The 17,403-nt window shown below is 37.8% G+C and overlaps 1 protein-coding gene across 1 annotated transcript; it reads right to left on the bottom strand.

Annotated features, from left to right (window-relative positions):
• Positions 1–5,160: 5,160 nt before the first annotated feature.
• LOC138873371 (secreted RxLR effector protein 161-like) lies at positions 5,161–6,231 on the bottom strand. The gene is made up of 2 exons (XM_070151837.1): positions 6,136–6,231; positions 5,161–5,490 (listed from the first exon to the last, which is right to left on the bottom strand). Exons 1-2 carry the CDS (start codon positions 6,229–6,231, stop codon positions 5,161–5,163), a joined length of 426 nt encoding a protein of 141 aa, XP_070007938.1.
• Between the last annotated feature and the right edge of the window lie 11,172 nt (positions 6,232–17,403).

Here is a 17,403-nt window from a genome sequence, read left to right as displayed (position 1 = left end):
GAAACAATAACACGTGCACGTCATCACCCTTCGTACTTTTATTCTCGCCCTCACCATAGAAATCATCATAAATGGCACGGCATTACCCTTGGTGCTTTTACTCTCTCATAACCATGGCACGGCACCACCCTTCGTGCATTAACTCTCAAATCATGGCACAACATCACCCTTCGTGCATTAACACTTACAATATCGGCACGGTATCACCCTTCGTGCAGTAACATTCTCTCACAATATCGGGCACGATATCACCCTTCGTGCTTTATACTCTTCCTCACCCAAACAATAGAAACAATAACATCCTGGCAAGGGAATCAACAATAGAAACAATAACATCCCGGCAAGGGAATCATCTATAACCAAACTCGGTTCAATACTTAAATTCACAAATAAGTCTCAACTTGATCCAATACTCAACAATGGTCAATTACCATGAAGATATCGTAATTCTTGTTCAACATGGATAAACATCAACTTAAGCATGAATAGTACATTATAAGAATCTCAACGGTCACAATTTTAGGACTCACTTGCATGCTTGACACCAACGTATAGATACTCGTCACCACACCTATACGTCGTACTCAACACTAACACGTAGCAAATAAGACCACAACACCTATTCCCTCAAGCTAAGGTTAGACCAAACACTTACCTCAATTCCACGGACAAAATCAAGCCTCAATTACCGCTTTACCTCTCGGTCCCTCTTCCAATCCGCTTGTATCTAGTCATAATTTACTTAATAACATCAATAAATGCTAAATAAACCAATTCTAATGCATGAATATAGATTTTCCAATGTTTTCCCCAAAAAGTCAAAAACCAACCCCGGGCCCGCTTAGCCAAAACTCGAAGTTCGAACCAAAATCCGATTACCCATTCACCCACAAACTCAAATATGCAATTGGTTTTGAAATCCGACCTCAAATTGAGGTTCAAATCCCCAAAATTTAAAAATCCTAATTTCTACCCAAGAACACCCAATTTCCCATGAAAAACCTTAGATTTTGAAATGAAATCATGTAAAAAGATGAAATAGATTGGAGAGAAAAGAGTTAAGATTCATTTACCTATGATTTGAGGAAGAACTTGCTCTAGAAAAATCACCCTTAGGAGTTTAGGTTTTGAAATTTTGAAGAATAAAGGGAAAATCCCATCTAAAATCTCACTTAACAAGTTACAGTTATCGCAATTGCGACTAGGGGTTCGCCATTGCGAACCCTTTGAATTACTGTTGCCTTCGTATTTGCGACCTCTGGGGCCTTCGCAATTCCGGCTAAAGTTTTGCATTTGCGAGGTTGGACCTCCCAGGCCTTCTTCGTATTTGCGATAATATTGTCGCATTTCCCAGGCCGGTAGACCTCGTATTTGCGAAGCCTGGTCTCGCATTTGCGAGATCAGAGGCCTGTGCAAAACACCAGATGTATAGCTGAGTTTTCGTAAGTTCTAATCACTCCGTGGCCTATCCAAAACTCACCCGAGCCCACAGGGCTCCAAACCAAACATGCATGCAAGTTTAATAATACCATACGGACTTACTCGTGCGATCAAATCATCAAAATAACATCAACAACTACGAATTTAACCTCAAACTCATGATTTTCCTCAAGAACAATTCAAATTTACTATTTTCACAACCGGACGTCCGAATCACGTCAAATCAACTCTGATTCATACCAAATTTCACATATACGACTTAAATATTATATTAAACCTGTATCGGGCTCTGGAACGAGAAGACGGGTCGGATACCATCAAGATCACACACCATTTCATTTCCAAAAGTCCTTATATTTTCCAGCAAATAATTTTCTTTAAAAATTCTTTTCTCGAGTTAGGGACCTCGAAATTTGATTCCGAGTATATGCCCAAGTCCCATATTTTACTACAGACCCTACGGGACCATTAAATTATGAATCCGTATCCGTTTACCAAAAATGTTGATCGAAATCATCTTTAGTCAATTTTAAAGGCCAAATTCAATATTTTTCTTAAATTTTACATAAAAGCTTTCCGAAAATGCACCCGGACTATGCACGTAAATCGAGAAGAAAGAAAATGAGGTTTTTAAGGCTTCAGAACCCGGATTCGGATTCTAAAATACAAGATGACCCTTTGGGTCATCACATTCTCCACCTCTAAAATAACCGCTCGTCCTTGAACGAACATAGAAAAGTACCTGAATCGGTGAAAAGATGGGGATATCTGCTCCGCATATCGGACTCGGACTCCCAGGTCGCTTCCTCAACAGGCTGACATCTCCATTGCACACGAACTGAAAGGAAATTCTTCGATCTCAACTGACAAACCTGCCGGTCTAGAATATCTGCAGGCTCCTCCTCATAGGTCAAGTCCTTGTCCAATTGGACGGTGCTGATGTCTAACACGTGGGATGGATCGCCATGATATTTTCGAAGCATGAAAACATGAAACACTGGATGCACAACTTATAAACTTGCGGCAACGCAAGTCTGTAAGCCACCTCTCCCACTCGATCAAGGATCTCAAAAGGCCCGATGAACCTAGGGCATAGCTTGCCCCTCTTCCCAAATCTCATCATGCCCTTCATAGGCGACACCCGAAGCAACACTCGCTCTTCGACCATAAATGCCATATCATGAACCTTACGATCGGTATAACTCTTTTGCCTGGACTGAGATGTACGAAGCCTATACTGAATGATCTTAACCTTGTCCAAGTGATCCTGTACTAAATATGTACCCAGCAACCGAGCCTCCCCCGGCTCAAATCACCCAACTGGCGATCGACACCGTCTACCATATACTGCCTCATAGGGATCCATCTGGATGCTTGCTTAGCCAAAACTCGAAGTTTGAACTAAAACCCGATTACCCATTCACCCACAAACTCAAATATGCAATTGATTTTGAAATCCGACCTCAAATTGAGGTCCAAATACCCAAAATTTGAAAATTCTAATTTCTACCCAAGAACACCTAATTTCCCATGAAAAAACTTAGATTTTGAAATGAAATCATGTAAAAAGACGAAATAGATTGGAGAAAAAGAGTTAAGATTCATTTACCTATGATTTGGGGAAGAACTTGCTCTAGAAAAATCGCCCTTAGGAGTTTAGGTTTTGAAATTTTGAAGATTGAAGTGAAAATACCGTCTAAAATCTCACTTAACAGGCTGCAGTTATCGCAATTGCGATCAGGGTTTCGCAATTGCGTACCCTTTGAATTACTGCTACCTTCGCATTTGCGACACATATGTCATATTTGCGACCTCTAGGGCCTTCGCAATTCCTGCCAAAGTTTCGCATTTGCGAGGTTGGCCCTCCCAGGCCTTCTTCGCATTTGCGACACTGTTGTCACATTTTCCAGGCTGGCAGACTTTGCATTTGCAAAGCCTGGTCTCGCATTTGCGTGATCAGAGGCCTGTGCAAGACACCAGATGCACAACTGAGTTTTCTTAAGTTCTAATCACTTCGTGGCCTATCCAAAACTCACCCGAGCCCTCGGGGCTCCAAACTAAACATGCACGCAAGTCTAAAAATACCATACGGACTTGCTCGTGCGATCAAATCATCAAAATAATATGAACAACTACGAATTTTGATTTTCCTCAAGAACACTTCAAATTGACTATTTTCACAACCGGACGTCCGAACCACATCAAATCAACTCTGAAATTTTACAGATATGACTTAAATATTATATTAAATCTGTACCGGGCTCCAAAACCAAAATACAGGCCCGATACCATCAAGATCACACACACCATTTCATTTTCAAAAGTCCTTATACTTTCCAGCAAACAATTTTCTTTAAAAATTCTTTTCTCGAGCTAGGGATCTCGGAATTCGATTCCGGACATACGCCCAAGTCCCATATTTTACTACGGACCTTACGGGACCATCAAATCACCGGCCCAGGTCCGTTTACCAAAAATATTTACAGAAGTCAACTTTAATCAATTTTAAAGGCCAAATTTAATATTTTTCTTAAATTTCACACAAAAGCTTTTCGAAAATGTGTCCGGATTGCGCAAGCAAATTGGGAAAAAAGAAAATAAGGTTTTTAATGTCTCAGAACCCGAATTCAGATTCTAAAATATAAGATGACCCTTTGGGTCATCACAGTCGGTCTACTTAATTGGCCCAAAGCCCAATTGCCCCAAGTGCCTAAGTGCCAAATCTTGACTATTAATAATATAGTCAAATTTCAATTTTTCTCCAAAACAAGCTCAAAAATATTAAAACTATATAAGATAAAGAAGTGCTTTTAAACACCTCTCCCTTTCTTTATTTTCCAATGAGGGACAAAACAACCTCTTCTTAAATACTTCCATCAAATGCTAACTAATCTAACAATCCCCCATTTAGTTAGTGATTTATGTTGTTTATGAGATTCATGCATATAGTAGGTATCTTTCGATTTAAACCTACTACTTGTATAAACTATTCAAGACCTTGTCAAAATTGATGGTTGGATTAAGTTCTATTAAACCATAATTCCTATATGACAAGACGGAAAAGCTTTATACACATAAATCGTACCAAGTCGACAACTTGTTCACCGTGAGTTTTAGCACCCGATTATGGCTTTGGGCTACTTCCTGAATTCATAAACACTAATCAAGTTTTGTATTCTAAACTTTGATTGAAGCGGCACCACTTCTTGTGTTTACATAGGTGAAGATTTAACCAAATCCTTAACACGGACTTCTTTAGTTCCTAAACCGAACTATGTTTCTTCATTAAGAGTATTTTTATACTCATCCTCCTTTTCTAGGTACTAATTTCCAGTACCTGCTATCTGTCACAACTATAACTTGTTATTAGCTTTCAAACCTTTAATATTGCTAAACAATAAGAAAGGTAAGGTTTCCGTTACTAGTGACAAATTAAAATAACCTTAGACCTATAGCACTTGCTGTGCTTATTATCATATCATTTGCGAGTCCTTTAGTGAATGAGTCAGCAAGGTTGTCTTCAGACTTGATGTACACAACAGTAATAATTCAATTCGAAATTAATTATCTTATGTATTCATGTCTTAAAGCAATGTGTCTAGATTTTCCATTGTATATTTTGATAAATGCCTTAGACATAGTTGCTTCACTTTCACAGTGCAAGAGAACAGCTGGCATTGGTTGTGGCCACAACTCTACATCTAACAATAGATTTGTCAGTTATTCTGCCTCTCTTCCTGCAGCTGCTAAAGCAATAAACTCAGATTCCATTGTGGAATGAGTAATACATGTCTGTTTCTTAAAAGCCCATGAAATTGTTCCTCCACCTAAACTGAATACCCATTCAGACGTTGACTTGTCATCACCAACACTAGTTATCCAACTAGCATCACAATATCCTTCTAACACTGAAGGAAATTTGTTATAATACAAGGTAAAAGTTTTTGTCCTTTTCAGATAACCAAGTACCCTCAGTATATCTTTCCGGTGATCACCACTTGGATTTTGAGTATATCTTGAAAATTTACACTCTGCAAAGGTAATATCTAGCTAGTGTAGTGCATAGCATACATTAAACTACCAATTGCACTAGCATAGTCTAATTGACTAACAGACTTCCGGTCTCAACCATCTTGATAGAAGCATCAAATGGAGTATTAAATTCTTTAATACCCAAATGATTTAATTTGAAAAGAAGCTTGTCAATATAGTGAGACTGACATAAGGCAACCCTCCCCCCACTATATCTTGTAGTGAAACTAATACTGTCTCATTTTGTTTTTTTATTCTCTTGAGCCGAGGGTCTTTCAAAAATAGCCTCTCTACTTCTTCGGGGTAGGGTAAGGTCTGTGTACATATTACCCTCACCAGACCCCACTAGTAGGATTTTACTTTGTTGTTGTTGTTGTTGTTGTTGTTGTAGTTAACACCTAAGATAGTATCAACTTTTTCCAAATCTTTCATTTTAAATTGAGAAGTTAAATACTTCTTAGTTTCATTTATGCCTTGCATGTTAGTTCCTATGATTAGCATGTCATCAACATAAAGACATACTATCACTCCATAATCTTTTGTGACACATTTATCTGCTCCGTTATGTTTAAAACCATTTGATAATATAACACTATCAAATTTTTTATGCCATTGTTTTGGAGCTTGTTTTAATTTATACAAGGACTTAACTAATTTACAAACTTTCTTTTCATTTCCAGGAAGCACAAACCCTTCGGGTTGCTCCATATAAACTTCTTCAACAAGATCACCATTTAAGAATGCCGTCTTAACATCCATTTGATGGAAATTTAGATTATATATTGATGCCAAAGCAAACAATACTCTTATTGAGGTAATCCTAGCCACATGAGCATATGTGTCAAATAATCTACTCCTGCCTTTTGTCTAAATCCTTTGGTTACTAGTCTAGCTTTAAAAGTTTGTAGAGAACCATCAGTATTATATTTTCTTCAAAAATCCATTTACACCCAATATGTTTAGTATTAGAAGTTAAATCTGCCAATACTCATGTACCATTTGATAAAAGAAAATTCATTTCATCATTTACAGCTTCTTTCCAGAAAGCGGAGTCCCGCGAAGCCATAGTCTCACTATAGGTTTTAGGATCCTCTTCTAAATTTAAAATAATGGGTATATTATTTAATACTTCATCTCTGCTTCCTTCTACCGGAAAGACTAGTTCTTGAGAAGAAATAAAGTCAGAGCCTATATTATTTTCTTTTCTAACTCTTTGACTTTTTGTTGGTTCTACTGGATATTCAATTGCCTTTCTTTTATTGTTAGAAGAAGAACTAGGTTCTGCACAATTTTTTTGAGTTACTGCATTATCACCAATGCTTGTTGCATTACCATCTTGTTTAGTAATTTCTGTATCCTCGTATGAATTATTAGAATCACCAATAAACTTTGTTTCCAAGAACTCAACATCTTTAGATTCCACAATATATTTAAACTCTATTTCCAATAACAAGTATGCCTTTGAGTTCTCAGGATATCCTACAAATATGCTTTTAATTCCTCTAGGTCCTAACTTAGTTCTTTTAGGATCTAAAATTCTATAATAAGCTAAACAGACTCATACCCTTAAGAAATTTAAGTTAGGCTTTCTTCCTTTCCATAATTCATATGGTGAAACCTTAAATTTCTTTGAAGGTACTCTATTGTGCACAAAACAAGCTGTTAACAAAGCTTCCCCCTACAAATTCGTTGGTAACTTTGCATGTAAAAGCATGGCATTAACCATATCTACCAACGTTCTATTTTTCCTTTCAGGAGGACTATTTTGTTGTGGGGTATCCAGTGCACTAACTTGGTGAATCAAACCATTTTCTTCACAAAATACAGAAAACTCATTAGAAAGATATTCACCTGCTCGATCACTACGTAGGATCTTAATCTTCTTTTCCAATTTATTTTCAACTAATGCTTTGTAACTCTAAATCTTATCAAATGCTTGGTCTTTTATTTTCATTAAGTAAACATGTGTATATCTAAAATGATCATCTATAAAAGTAATAAAGTATCTATTTCCACCTCTAGTTAAATGACCATTCAATTCACATATATCGGAATGCACACGTTCAAGTAAATTACTTGTTCTTTAATTCTTTAGAAAGGATTTATTATTTCTTAGCTTGTATGCATCTTTCACATTTTTATCATTATTCTCAACAGCAGGAACTAATTTATTTTTAGACATAAACTTAACATACCGAAAATTAACATGTGAAAATCTAGCATGCCATAAATTAATAGATGACTCAATCATATAAATAGAAACTTCAACTTTATTAATACTTAATTTGAACATGCCCTCACAAGAGTATCCTTGTCCTACAAATACACCATTATTAGAGAGAATAATCTTTTCTGCCTCTATAACAGTTTTGAGGCCTTTCTTACATAATAAACTTGCAGAAATTAAATTCTTCCTAACATCAGGTACATGATGAACATTCATTAAAATCAACTTCTTTCTTGATGTGAATTGTAATTCAACTGTTCCTTTTCCCAAGACCTTGGCGATGTCATGATTTTCCATTAAAACCTTTTCATCACTTTATTGATACAAAATTTTACCCTCATATATTTTAAAAAAGCATATATATTTTCAAAATAGTGCACATGCATTTACAAACATGCACAATTATTCATATAATTTTTCTATAATTTTAAAGGCTTTCAACCAATTTATTTATGCATTTTTACCATACAAATATCAAATAATTATTCCTCGTATTATTTTATGATGATTTAATCATCCAAATTCATCATTTATGCCTAAATAGTGATTAAAATTTTTAATTTTATTTTTTATAATTACATTTGCATTTTTAAGGCTAGAATTACATATTTTGCAATAATAGTCCATATATATGCATAATTATATTATCTATACCAAAAATAACTTTTTATATTTTTATAATATTAAGTAACTATTTTAAATCATTTTCATTCTCAAATCACATTTTTATCATTTATTAATTATTTTTATAAAATTATTTTAGTAATTTAAATGAGTATTTAAAACATAGCCCCTAACCTAACCCAAACCTAATAACCCAATTATTATAACCCACCCAACCCTAGATTTAATTCTGGCCGTTGATCTTAGAAGATCAACGGTCCAGGACAAACTTTCCTTTTTAATAACACCAAACACCCCTAACCCTAATCATTTCTTCCGCCTCGCCGCCCTTGAATCCCTTCTCCTCTCTTCTCTCTCAAACTCTCCCCTAACCCTAGCCCGCCGTCACCGGAAACCCTTCAATCCATGGGGTTTCCTATCGATCTTAGGCCCCATTCGGCCTCCTACCCCATTGGTTGTTCAATTTATTTGTTGCTGGATGGAATCTCGAAGAGATTCAACACAGACTTGGCTTCAACTCTTCGTTTTCTCGATGAACCTGCTTGTGTTCATCTCTATGTTTGTGAGTGCTGTTATCTTCATGTTTATGGCTTAAACCTTTGGTTCCAAACTGGATTTTTCTCACCTTGGTCCATTTTTTCAAAACCCTAGTCTCTTACTACTCGAGCCTGTTCAGATCTTTATAGATCTGAGATGATTTTAAGTTTATCTGATATTTCTATTTAAAAATCTTCTGTATTTTCTTATTAGTTAACCGATTTTAGTGTTCCTCTAAAGCTAGGGTTTCATCTTTTAAGATCCTGCAAATGTTTGAAAATGCTTAAAGGTTCAACTCTGGCCTTTCTTCTTTACTGATCGACTAATTTCTCTGCTTGATGTTTCATCTCTGTGTTTCGATATGCTTAAAGTTTTTCGTTATTCGATTACTTGTCTCACTGTTCTTGCCCGTTCACTTTGGCCCGATTAAATAAATTGATTAATTGATTTATTTGCCTAAATAGGGTTTGAAATTATATTTTTCTTTTTAAAATTAGTATCTTTCGAAGATTTTTATTTATTCCTTCCTTATATGTGTCGCGCCCCCTTTTTCCCTCTTATGCAATCGGGAGATCGGGTTTGTGACATTTGTTATGGGACAACTCATTCCTTTTGGGAACTGGGTTTTGCATTTTTGAAGAGTCGCCACCTAATGATTTAAGGTGCATTAGGACACCTATAAGATCTACTCCTAAGCTTGTTTGATAACCAGAGATCGGGTAAGGACTTGAAATTATCCTAAGGGGAAGGTGTTAGGCACCCCTCAGGATCCACTAGTGTGGTTTCCGGCCAGATAGTTTATTGTGAATTTGTGCAATTTAGCAAATAGACAAATATAGGCTCAAATAGTAGGGGATTTAAGTTTTGAGAAGAAAGGGTTGTAATTTTTTACAAATACTTGAAAATATAAAAGAGGAAGGGGGGGGGGGTCCTAAGTTTATTTATAATATGGATCACATCAATGCAATACCCCGTATGACACTCCTCATAAGAGGGGATACGCGTGGCATTAGCGCACCGATCATCATATCCATATCTACCATTCCCACCCCGTTAAGGTATTAAAGCGCAGATTGGTCTCGATGTCTATTACATGCTACTACCCGTCCCTTCCTATCAGTCCCGGAGGATTTCTTAGGACTACTATTCCTAAAGGCGAGGGATATTAGGCTGATTTTAGGTTTTAAAGGTGAAAAAGCTAAGGCGACATACAAAACATATAGGGGTTGCACATTAGGGGAAACATATAACAAATAAGAGGCTCATGTATACCTCCTCAAACAAAGCACATAAATAGCATGACTTAAACATACATCTGAGGTCTGACTTTAACATACTAAGGTAAGGGAAATTTCAATTGTTGAGGCAGACCAGTTTATTACATAACTCAGATAAGAAGTCTGAATCAAGCTTGTCTGCTGGTTGTAGCAATTAACAAAGGCGGATTCAATTCTTTGGTTGTTATCACCTAAGGCTTGCCTAAGCGTTTAGGAGAGATCCTATAGACATGGCATCTATTCAGAATGAAGCGAAACAGTAACAATTAGAGACGGACGATTTGGATCCTATAGGCATGCTATCTAAACCGCGTTAAAGTAAAGAGTAAGGTTGTTTAAAACTGATTTAGAGTCAAACTGATTTTAAATTGGTATCAGATCATATAGGCAGGATATCTAGTGTTGCTCATTTTAATTCCGATAGACATGATATCTAGTCGAGCATGAATTGAAGCGTGCAGTATCCCTATAGGCATGATTTCTACAAAAGGGGGTGCTGAAAATGATATCTGATTTTTAGCCCGTCAGTTCCTAAGCATGGTGTTTAAGCGTGGTAATGCAAAAATTAAGACAAGTCCTATAGACAAGTTCTCTAAATGCGGAATTCAATATGCAGAATTTAGGTCCTATAGGCATATTCTCTAAATGTAGAACATTCAGGAATTTAATGAAATTGGATCTTATAGGCATGCTATCTAGATGTAGAATTAAACATGCAGAGCAACAGATGATATCTAAATTGCAGAATTGAACATGCGGAATTTTAGATCCTATAGACGTGCTATCTACCCTTGAGCATGCATAATTACCCAGCCCCTTTCACTAGCCAAGCCCCCAAATGTTTATTACAAAATTATTACAGACTAGATAATGAATTACATCAAGGAAGTACAAAAGAAAAATTACAACTAGAGGAAGCCTGATTCTTGACTTCCTCTCTAAGTTATGGAATAAACCACCTCAAGTGTCATTGTTTCAAAGCCTTGAGTGTGTCAAAGTTCCCTAAGGGTCTCAAGAGGACCCCGGGCAGTGCTCACACCCAAGTTGCATGACCAAATAGAGATGAGTGCAGTGTGGAAGGGTCAGCCCTTATGTGTCCAAGTTCAGAGGGAGCTCATGGGTCCCAAGGCAAGGCTCACACAAGAGGGGCAGAATTTAGGTCTAAGAATATAGTGAAAGTGCAGGAGTAGAGATTTAGAACTAAGTGGAGAATGGAGAGGGGAGAGGGATGAGTTGAAAATAGTAGCAGTAAAGGTAAAATCACAGAATCAACAATTGCACAAAGGGGTCAGGGGTTTGGGAAATACATTGCAAGGAGCATATATCCTTAGGCAGGGACCAAGTTTGGGCACGCACAGTAATAAATGGTGCTGTCATGCCTATAAACCAACCAGAACACACAACATATAGAGGGAATATGGAGGTTATGATCCCAGGGAATTAGGTTTGGGTCATGCACAGTAATGTTCAATGCTATCATGCCCCAAACCAACCAAAGATACCAAACACATAGGGGATGTGGAACATATGACCCAGGTTTAGGTCATGCACAACAATGTATGATGGTGACATGCCCTCACACCAATATGCAAACACATAAGGGGTATGGGGTATTGGGGTTCATACATGAGAAAACATTATTTCAGAAAAAAGAAAGGGCAGATCATAGCATGCTTGATAATGAAACTCAATTAAACATAAGCAGGAAATAGGTAAGAGTGAAGGAATTAGTAAAGAAACATGTTGTTGATGCTGGAAGAGTAAATAGGACATACCAGTAAAAAAAGCAAATGTAGAAACAAAAAGTAGGCAAGTTTCCCACAACCTAGCCTTGGCTTTCAGCTGGCTAGACAAGGTAGCAACACAAGTAGTAACAGAGAAAAGAGAGAGAGAGAGTTTGAGTGAAGTGTGTGTTTTTGAACTCCATTGGTTCGTGTCCTTGAAAGAAGAGGGGTGCAGGGTATTTGTAGTTTTTTTGAAAATGAGTGAAGGAAAAGTAATAAGATACAAACATGAAAACAATAATAGGTCAGAATCAATTACACAGGTGATTCCCCTTAATTAAGGAATCATTGTTTAACAGATTCAAATAAGGAAAGAGATCAGTTTAGATATAGACTGATTATTGCCATAAAAGAAGTAGTACAAGCATTCAGTAAGTAATCAAGTCTAAGTACAGAATATACTTATTTTAGAAATAGGTTCAGCAAGATAAATATTACAATAAAGGGAAAAGAATCAATCAATTTTGAACGGGCGAGTGAAATCAGGGTTCATAAAAGGGAAACTTTAGAAATCTGTCACAAGGTGAAGATTAATCAAGGAAGAAATTTCAGCATATAATAAAGTGAACGGGGTCATCAAACATGCGAGGCCAAACAAAAGAGATAATCACAGATATGCAATAGTGACAGAAATAAGCTAGTAGTAAAGCAAACATTCAAAGTATATTAATCAAGTAGGTCAAGTCACATTGAATCAATAGTGAAGAAAAAAATAGAGTACCAGAAGCATGCAAAGGTCTCACAGTAACAGATGAGAAACCTTTTGAAAAGTTAGGGTTTCAAGCATAGTCAAGTTTTACAGATAGTAGAAACCCAGAGTCAAAGGAATCATATAAAGGAAAAGGGACTCTGAAACAAGGAACTTCAAATCGAGTTAGGTATTCAAACGAACAATCTCAGACCCAAAGACATAGGGTTTTCAACAACAGTAGGGAGAAAGGCTGGAAATCGTGAAGGATAAAAGATATACTTTCTGACCCAGGGATTCCTGTGATGACCCGGCCGGTCGTCTTAAGAATTAATACCCCGATCCCCTATTAATTGTTTTCCTCGAGTTTATTTATGCTATTTTGATTTGCCAGGATGTTCGATTTTGAGTTTTGGAGAGTTTTTGGGACACTTAGTCCCTAAATGAGAGCTTAAGTGTTGGAAAGTTGGCCATAGTCGGAACAGTGTGAAGTCAGCCTCAAAATGAAAATCTGATGGTTCCATTAGCTCCGTTGGGTGATTTTGAGCTTAGGGGCGTGATCGGATTGTGTTTTAGAGGTCCGTAGCTAATTTAGGCTTGAAATGCCGAAAGTTGAATTTTTGGAGTTTCCGGTCCGATAGTAAGATTTTGATCCGAGGGTTGGAATGAAATTCCGGAAGTTGGAGTAGCTCCGTAGTATTGAATGTGACGTGTGTGCAAAATTTCAGGTCATTCGGACGAGGTTTGATAGAATTTTTGATCGAAAGCGTATTTCTAGAGTTTTAGAGTTCTTAGGCTTGAATCCGAGGTTAAATTGGTGTTTTGGTGTTGTTTTGACCATTCCAAAGTTTGGAACAAGTTTGAATGATGTTTTAGGATTGGTTGGCATGTTTGGTTAAGGTCCCGAGGGCCTCAGGTGAGTTTCAGGTTCTTAACGGAAGTTGAATTTGGACTTAGGAAGATTTTTGCATTGCTGGTATCTGTCATAACCGCACCTGCGGTTTGGGTCCCGCAGGTGCTGAGCCGCAGAAGCGACATTTCAATCGCAGAAGCAGAATTGGGGAAGTCCAGCAGGAGCCGCATGTGCGAGAAGGATACCACACCTGTGATGCCGCAAGTGCGGAAAATGTATCGCAGGAGCGGATTCTTAGGACGTTAGTCATTTTCGCAGATGCGGTCAATTCTCCGCAGAAACGGGACCGCAAAAGCGGTCCCAAGGCCATAAATGCGTAAACTACTGGGCAGATTATTTTAAAAGGGGTTCCGCGACTTTGGGGTTTATTTCACCATTTTTATCACGACTTGGGAGCTTTTGGGACGATTTGAAAGAGGGATTTCAAAGGAACTTCATTGAGGTAAGGTATATGGATCTAAAACCCGTTCCCATGCTATTATTTCACGGACTAGAGCTAGAAATCATAGAAATTAAGGGTGAAAATTTGGGGAAACTAGGGCTTAGTATTGGAGACCTTTGAGTGATGATTTGAAGGACCATTTGAGGTCCAATTTTGGTAATTTTGGTATGCATGAACTCATGAGAGTGTTAGAATTCTGAAAATATAAATTTTACCCGCTTCTGAGGTGTGAACCCGAGGGGCATTTTGGTCATTTTACATAATTTCGCGTATTAGCTTAGAATTTAATTATAGAATCAGTTACTTGAAGTGTTATTTACATTATGCAATTGAATTGAATAGATTTGGGCCATTTGGAGTCGAGTACTCGTGGCAAAGACGTGGTGTCGGGTTGATTTTGAGCCGGTTCGAGGTAAGTGGCTTGTCTAACCTTGTGTGGGGGACCTTCCCCTTAGGATATGATATATTTGATAATTGAAATGCCTTGTACGTGAGGTGACGAGTGCGTACTTGAGCTAATTGTTGAAAATCCGATTTTACTTTAAGTATTTCAATTGAGTTCCTTTTTCCTGCTTTATTCTACTTGCGAATTTAGCTTGTTGTAGTTTAGAAAAGCATGTTTAGTTGACTTAATTGCCTATTTGCTTAAACTGCTTTAATTGCATTACGTGAAGAATGTTAGGCTAAGAATTAACTGTTTACTTGGTACGAAATTAGCATTTAGTTGAGTATTCTTGTGTTTCTTTTGTGTGTTTTTAATTTGGGACTACATGATGGCATCCCGGGAGATCCCCTGTACGTATTTATGATCTGAACTAAGGTGCGGGATACCAAGAGATCCCTGGCACGTATATTGAGGATACCAAGAGATCCCTAGCATATATTGAGGATACCAAGAGATCCTTGGGATATCGAGAGATCCCTAGGATATATTAAGGATACCAAGAGATCCTCGAGATACCAAGAGATCCCTAGCATATATTGAGGATACCAAGAGATCCTCGGGATACCAAGAGATCCCTAGCATGTATTGAGGATACCAAGAGATCCCCGGTTATCATTCTTGTTATTAGTGGTACTTCCTTATGGTTTTCCTTCATCTCTGTTTCCGTATTGTACTCTTATTATCCTGTATAGATTCTTACTATAGATTCTCAATTGCACTGCTTATCTTATCCTGTCATCTTTATATTTTATTTAACCTCAGTAGGGCCCTGACCTTCCTCGTTACTGCCCAACCGAGGTGAGGCTTGGCACTTACTGAGTACTGCTGTGGTGTACTCATGCCCCTTCTGCGCATGTTTTCATGTGCAGATCCAGGTACCGCTACTCAGGCCTATCATTCTTGAGGAGCTGACTGCTCTAGAGACTTCGAGGTACATCTGCCGTGTCCGCAGACCGAGAGGTCCCTTTCTATTCCTACTTTTAGTATTTAGCCCTTCTATACTTTCCTGTTCTTATTAGACATTCCGGAGTTAGAGCTATGTAGTATTAATCTTAGCTTGTGATTCGTGGGTTTCCGGGTCTTGGATTTATGTATTGGTATTGAGAGTTAAACATGATGTAAGATGAGCGGCACATTTAAACACTGTTACTACTTTATTTCTGTTTTAAATTGTTTACTTCCGCAAATTTTGGTTTTTCTTCCGCAAATTAGACTTACCTAGTCATAGAGACTAGGTTCCATCACAATGGTTCATGAAGGGCATACTAGGGTCGTGACAATTCCGCACTTGTGGTCCTTTTCCCGCTTCTGCGGTCTAACCCACCGCATCTGCGGTTTTCACTTAAAAGCCCCTTTCCGCATCTACGATTAAATGCCTGCACCTGCGCTATCGTAGGTGCAATCCAGTAGCCGCTTTTGCGGTTCCAGCTGACCTCCCTCTTGGCCGCATCTGCGACTTCACTTCCGCTTCTACGGGCTCGCACTTGCGGTCCCCAAGCCGCATGTGCGGTTATGACATCAATAGAAAAACTTTAGCTGCCAAACCCAACTCAAAATCTTCCATCAACCATCCGCAATCACCCCGAGGCCCCTGGGACTTCAACCAAAAGTACGAACCAGCTTTGTGACACTATCCAAACTTATACCAATCTTCAAAACACCTCGAACAACATCAAATCAACCAAATCACATCGGATTCAAGCCTAAGGTTCCAAAAATCTTTCGAATTCTGCTTTTGATTAAAAAGTCTATCAAACCATGTCTGAATGACCTGAAATTTTGCACACATATCCCAAATGACATAACGAACCTACTTCAACTCCCGAAATTCCATTCTGACCCCTATATCAAAATCTTACCTATCAATCGGAAAACGCCAAAATTCCAATTTCGCCAAGTCAAGCCTAAATCTACCACGGACCTCCAAAACACGTTCCGATCAAACTCCTAAATCCTAAATCACCTCCCGAAACTATCCAAACCATCAGAACTCACATCCGAGGCCTTTTCCACATAAGTCAACATCCGATTGACTTTTCCAACTTAAGCTTACTCAAAAGAGACTAAGTGTCTCAAAACTTACCGAAGCCTTTCCGAACCCGAGCCAACCAACCCGATAACACATAATACAGTTGAACAAGGCAATAAGAAGCAAAAATGGGGGAAATAGAGTGGTAACTCATGAAACGACCGACCGGGTTGTTACAGAGTCATTTTTAAATAGGTGGCAACTACTTGAGATATAAGGCTTGAGAACCATGAAAGGCCTCATAACCTTTAGCAAAATAATGAATTCATATATCTTACATTTGAGGAAATGAAAAGAGCTCTCCATGAGACTCTTTGAAGCCATCAATAACGTTACTAGAAGCCATCATTAAAGCAAATTGAAGCTAACATAGAAGGGTACAGATCTTTAATAGATCGAGCAGAGATTTTGCAATTTTAAGGAAGTACAGTGTAAAACTTCTTAAACATATCATACGAGTTTTTCCTTATTCCAGGTATGTTAAGCCCATCCCTTCTTTCTTTTCGGCATGATCTATACGACACAAACGAAACGAGCAAATGCACAACTTCCATAAATTACTCTATTCGTAGAAGTGCTAGAGATGTGTTTATTCTTATTCTCCCATAAGTCTTATTACTCTATCATCTGTTCATAGGTCTTAGAACAATATGTATTTTGATAAAGTTTATGCGAAAGGTATATTGATTTTTATGGAATTCCGAGAATATCTTATTAACGTATTTCTTATGCATTTCATGCATTGCATTCATTTGCACTGACCCATGACCAGATAGTGTTATATACGCATACATATATATATATATGGGATATGGAAAAAGGTTATGGCATTATATACGCACCACCACCTGATAAGCTGGTATACGTTGATGATTTGCCCACAGTGGCCGAGATGATATGATGGGATGCCCTCAGAGGCTTGATGGTGTTATGAACACATATACCCATGCATGGTATGACATTTA

The sequence above is a fragment of the Nicotiana sylvestris genome, chromosome 7 (genome assembly GCF_000393655.2).
Source record: "Nicotiana sylvestris chromosome 7, ASM39365v2, whole genome shotgun sequence".
In the NCBI taxonomy this organism is placed as follows: Eukaryota; Viridiplantae; Streptophyta; class Magnoliopsida; order Solanales; family Solanaceae; genus Nicotiana; species Nicotiana sylvestris.
Note: the sequence above shows the minus strand (reverse complement) of the source record. Positions and strands in the feature narration are given on the sequence as shown.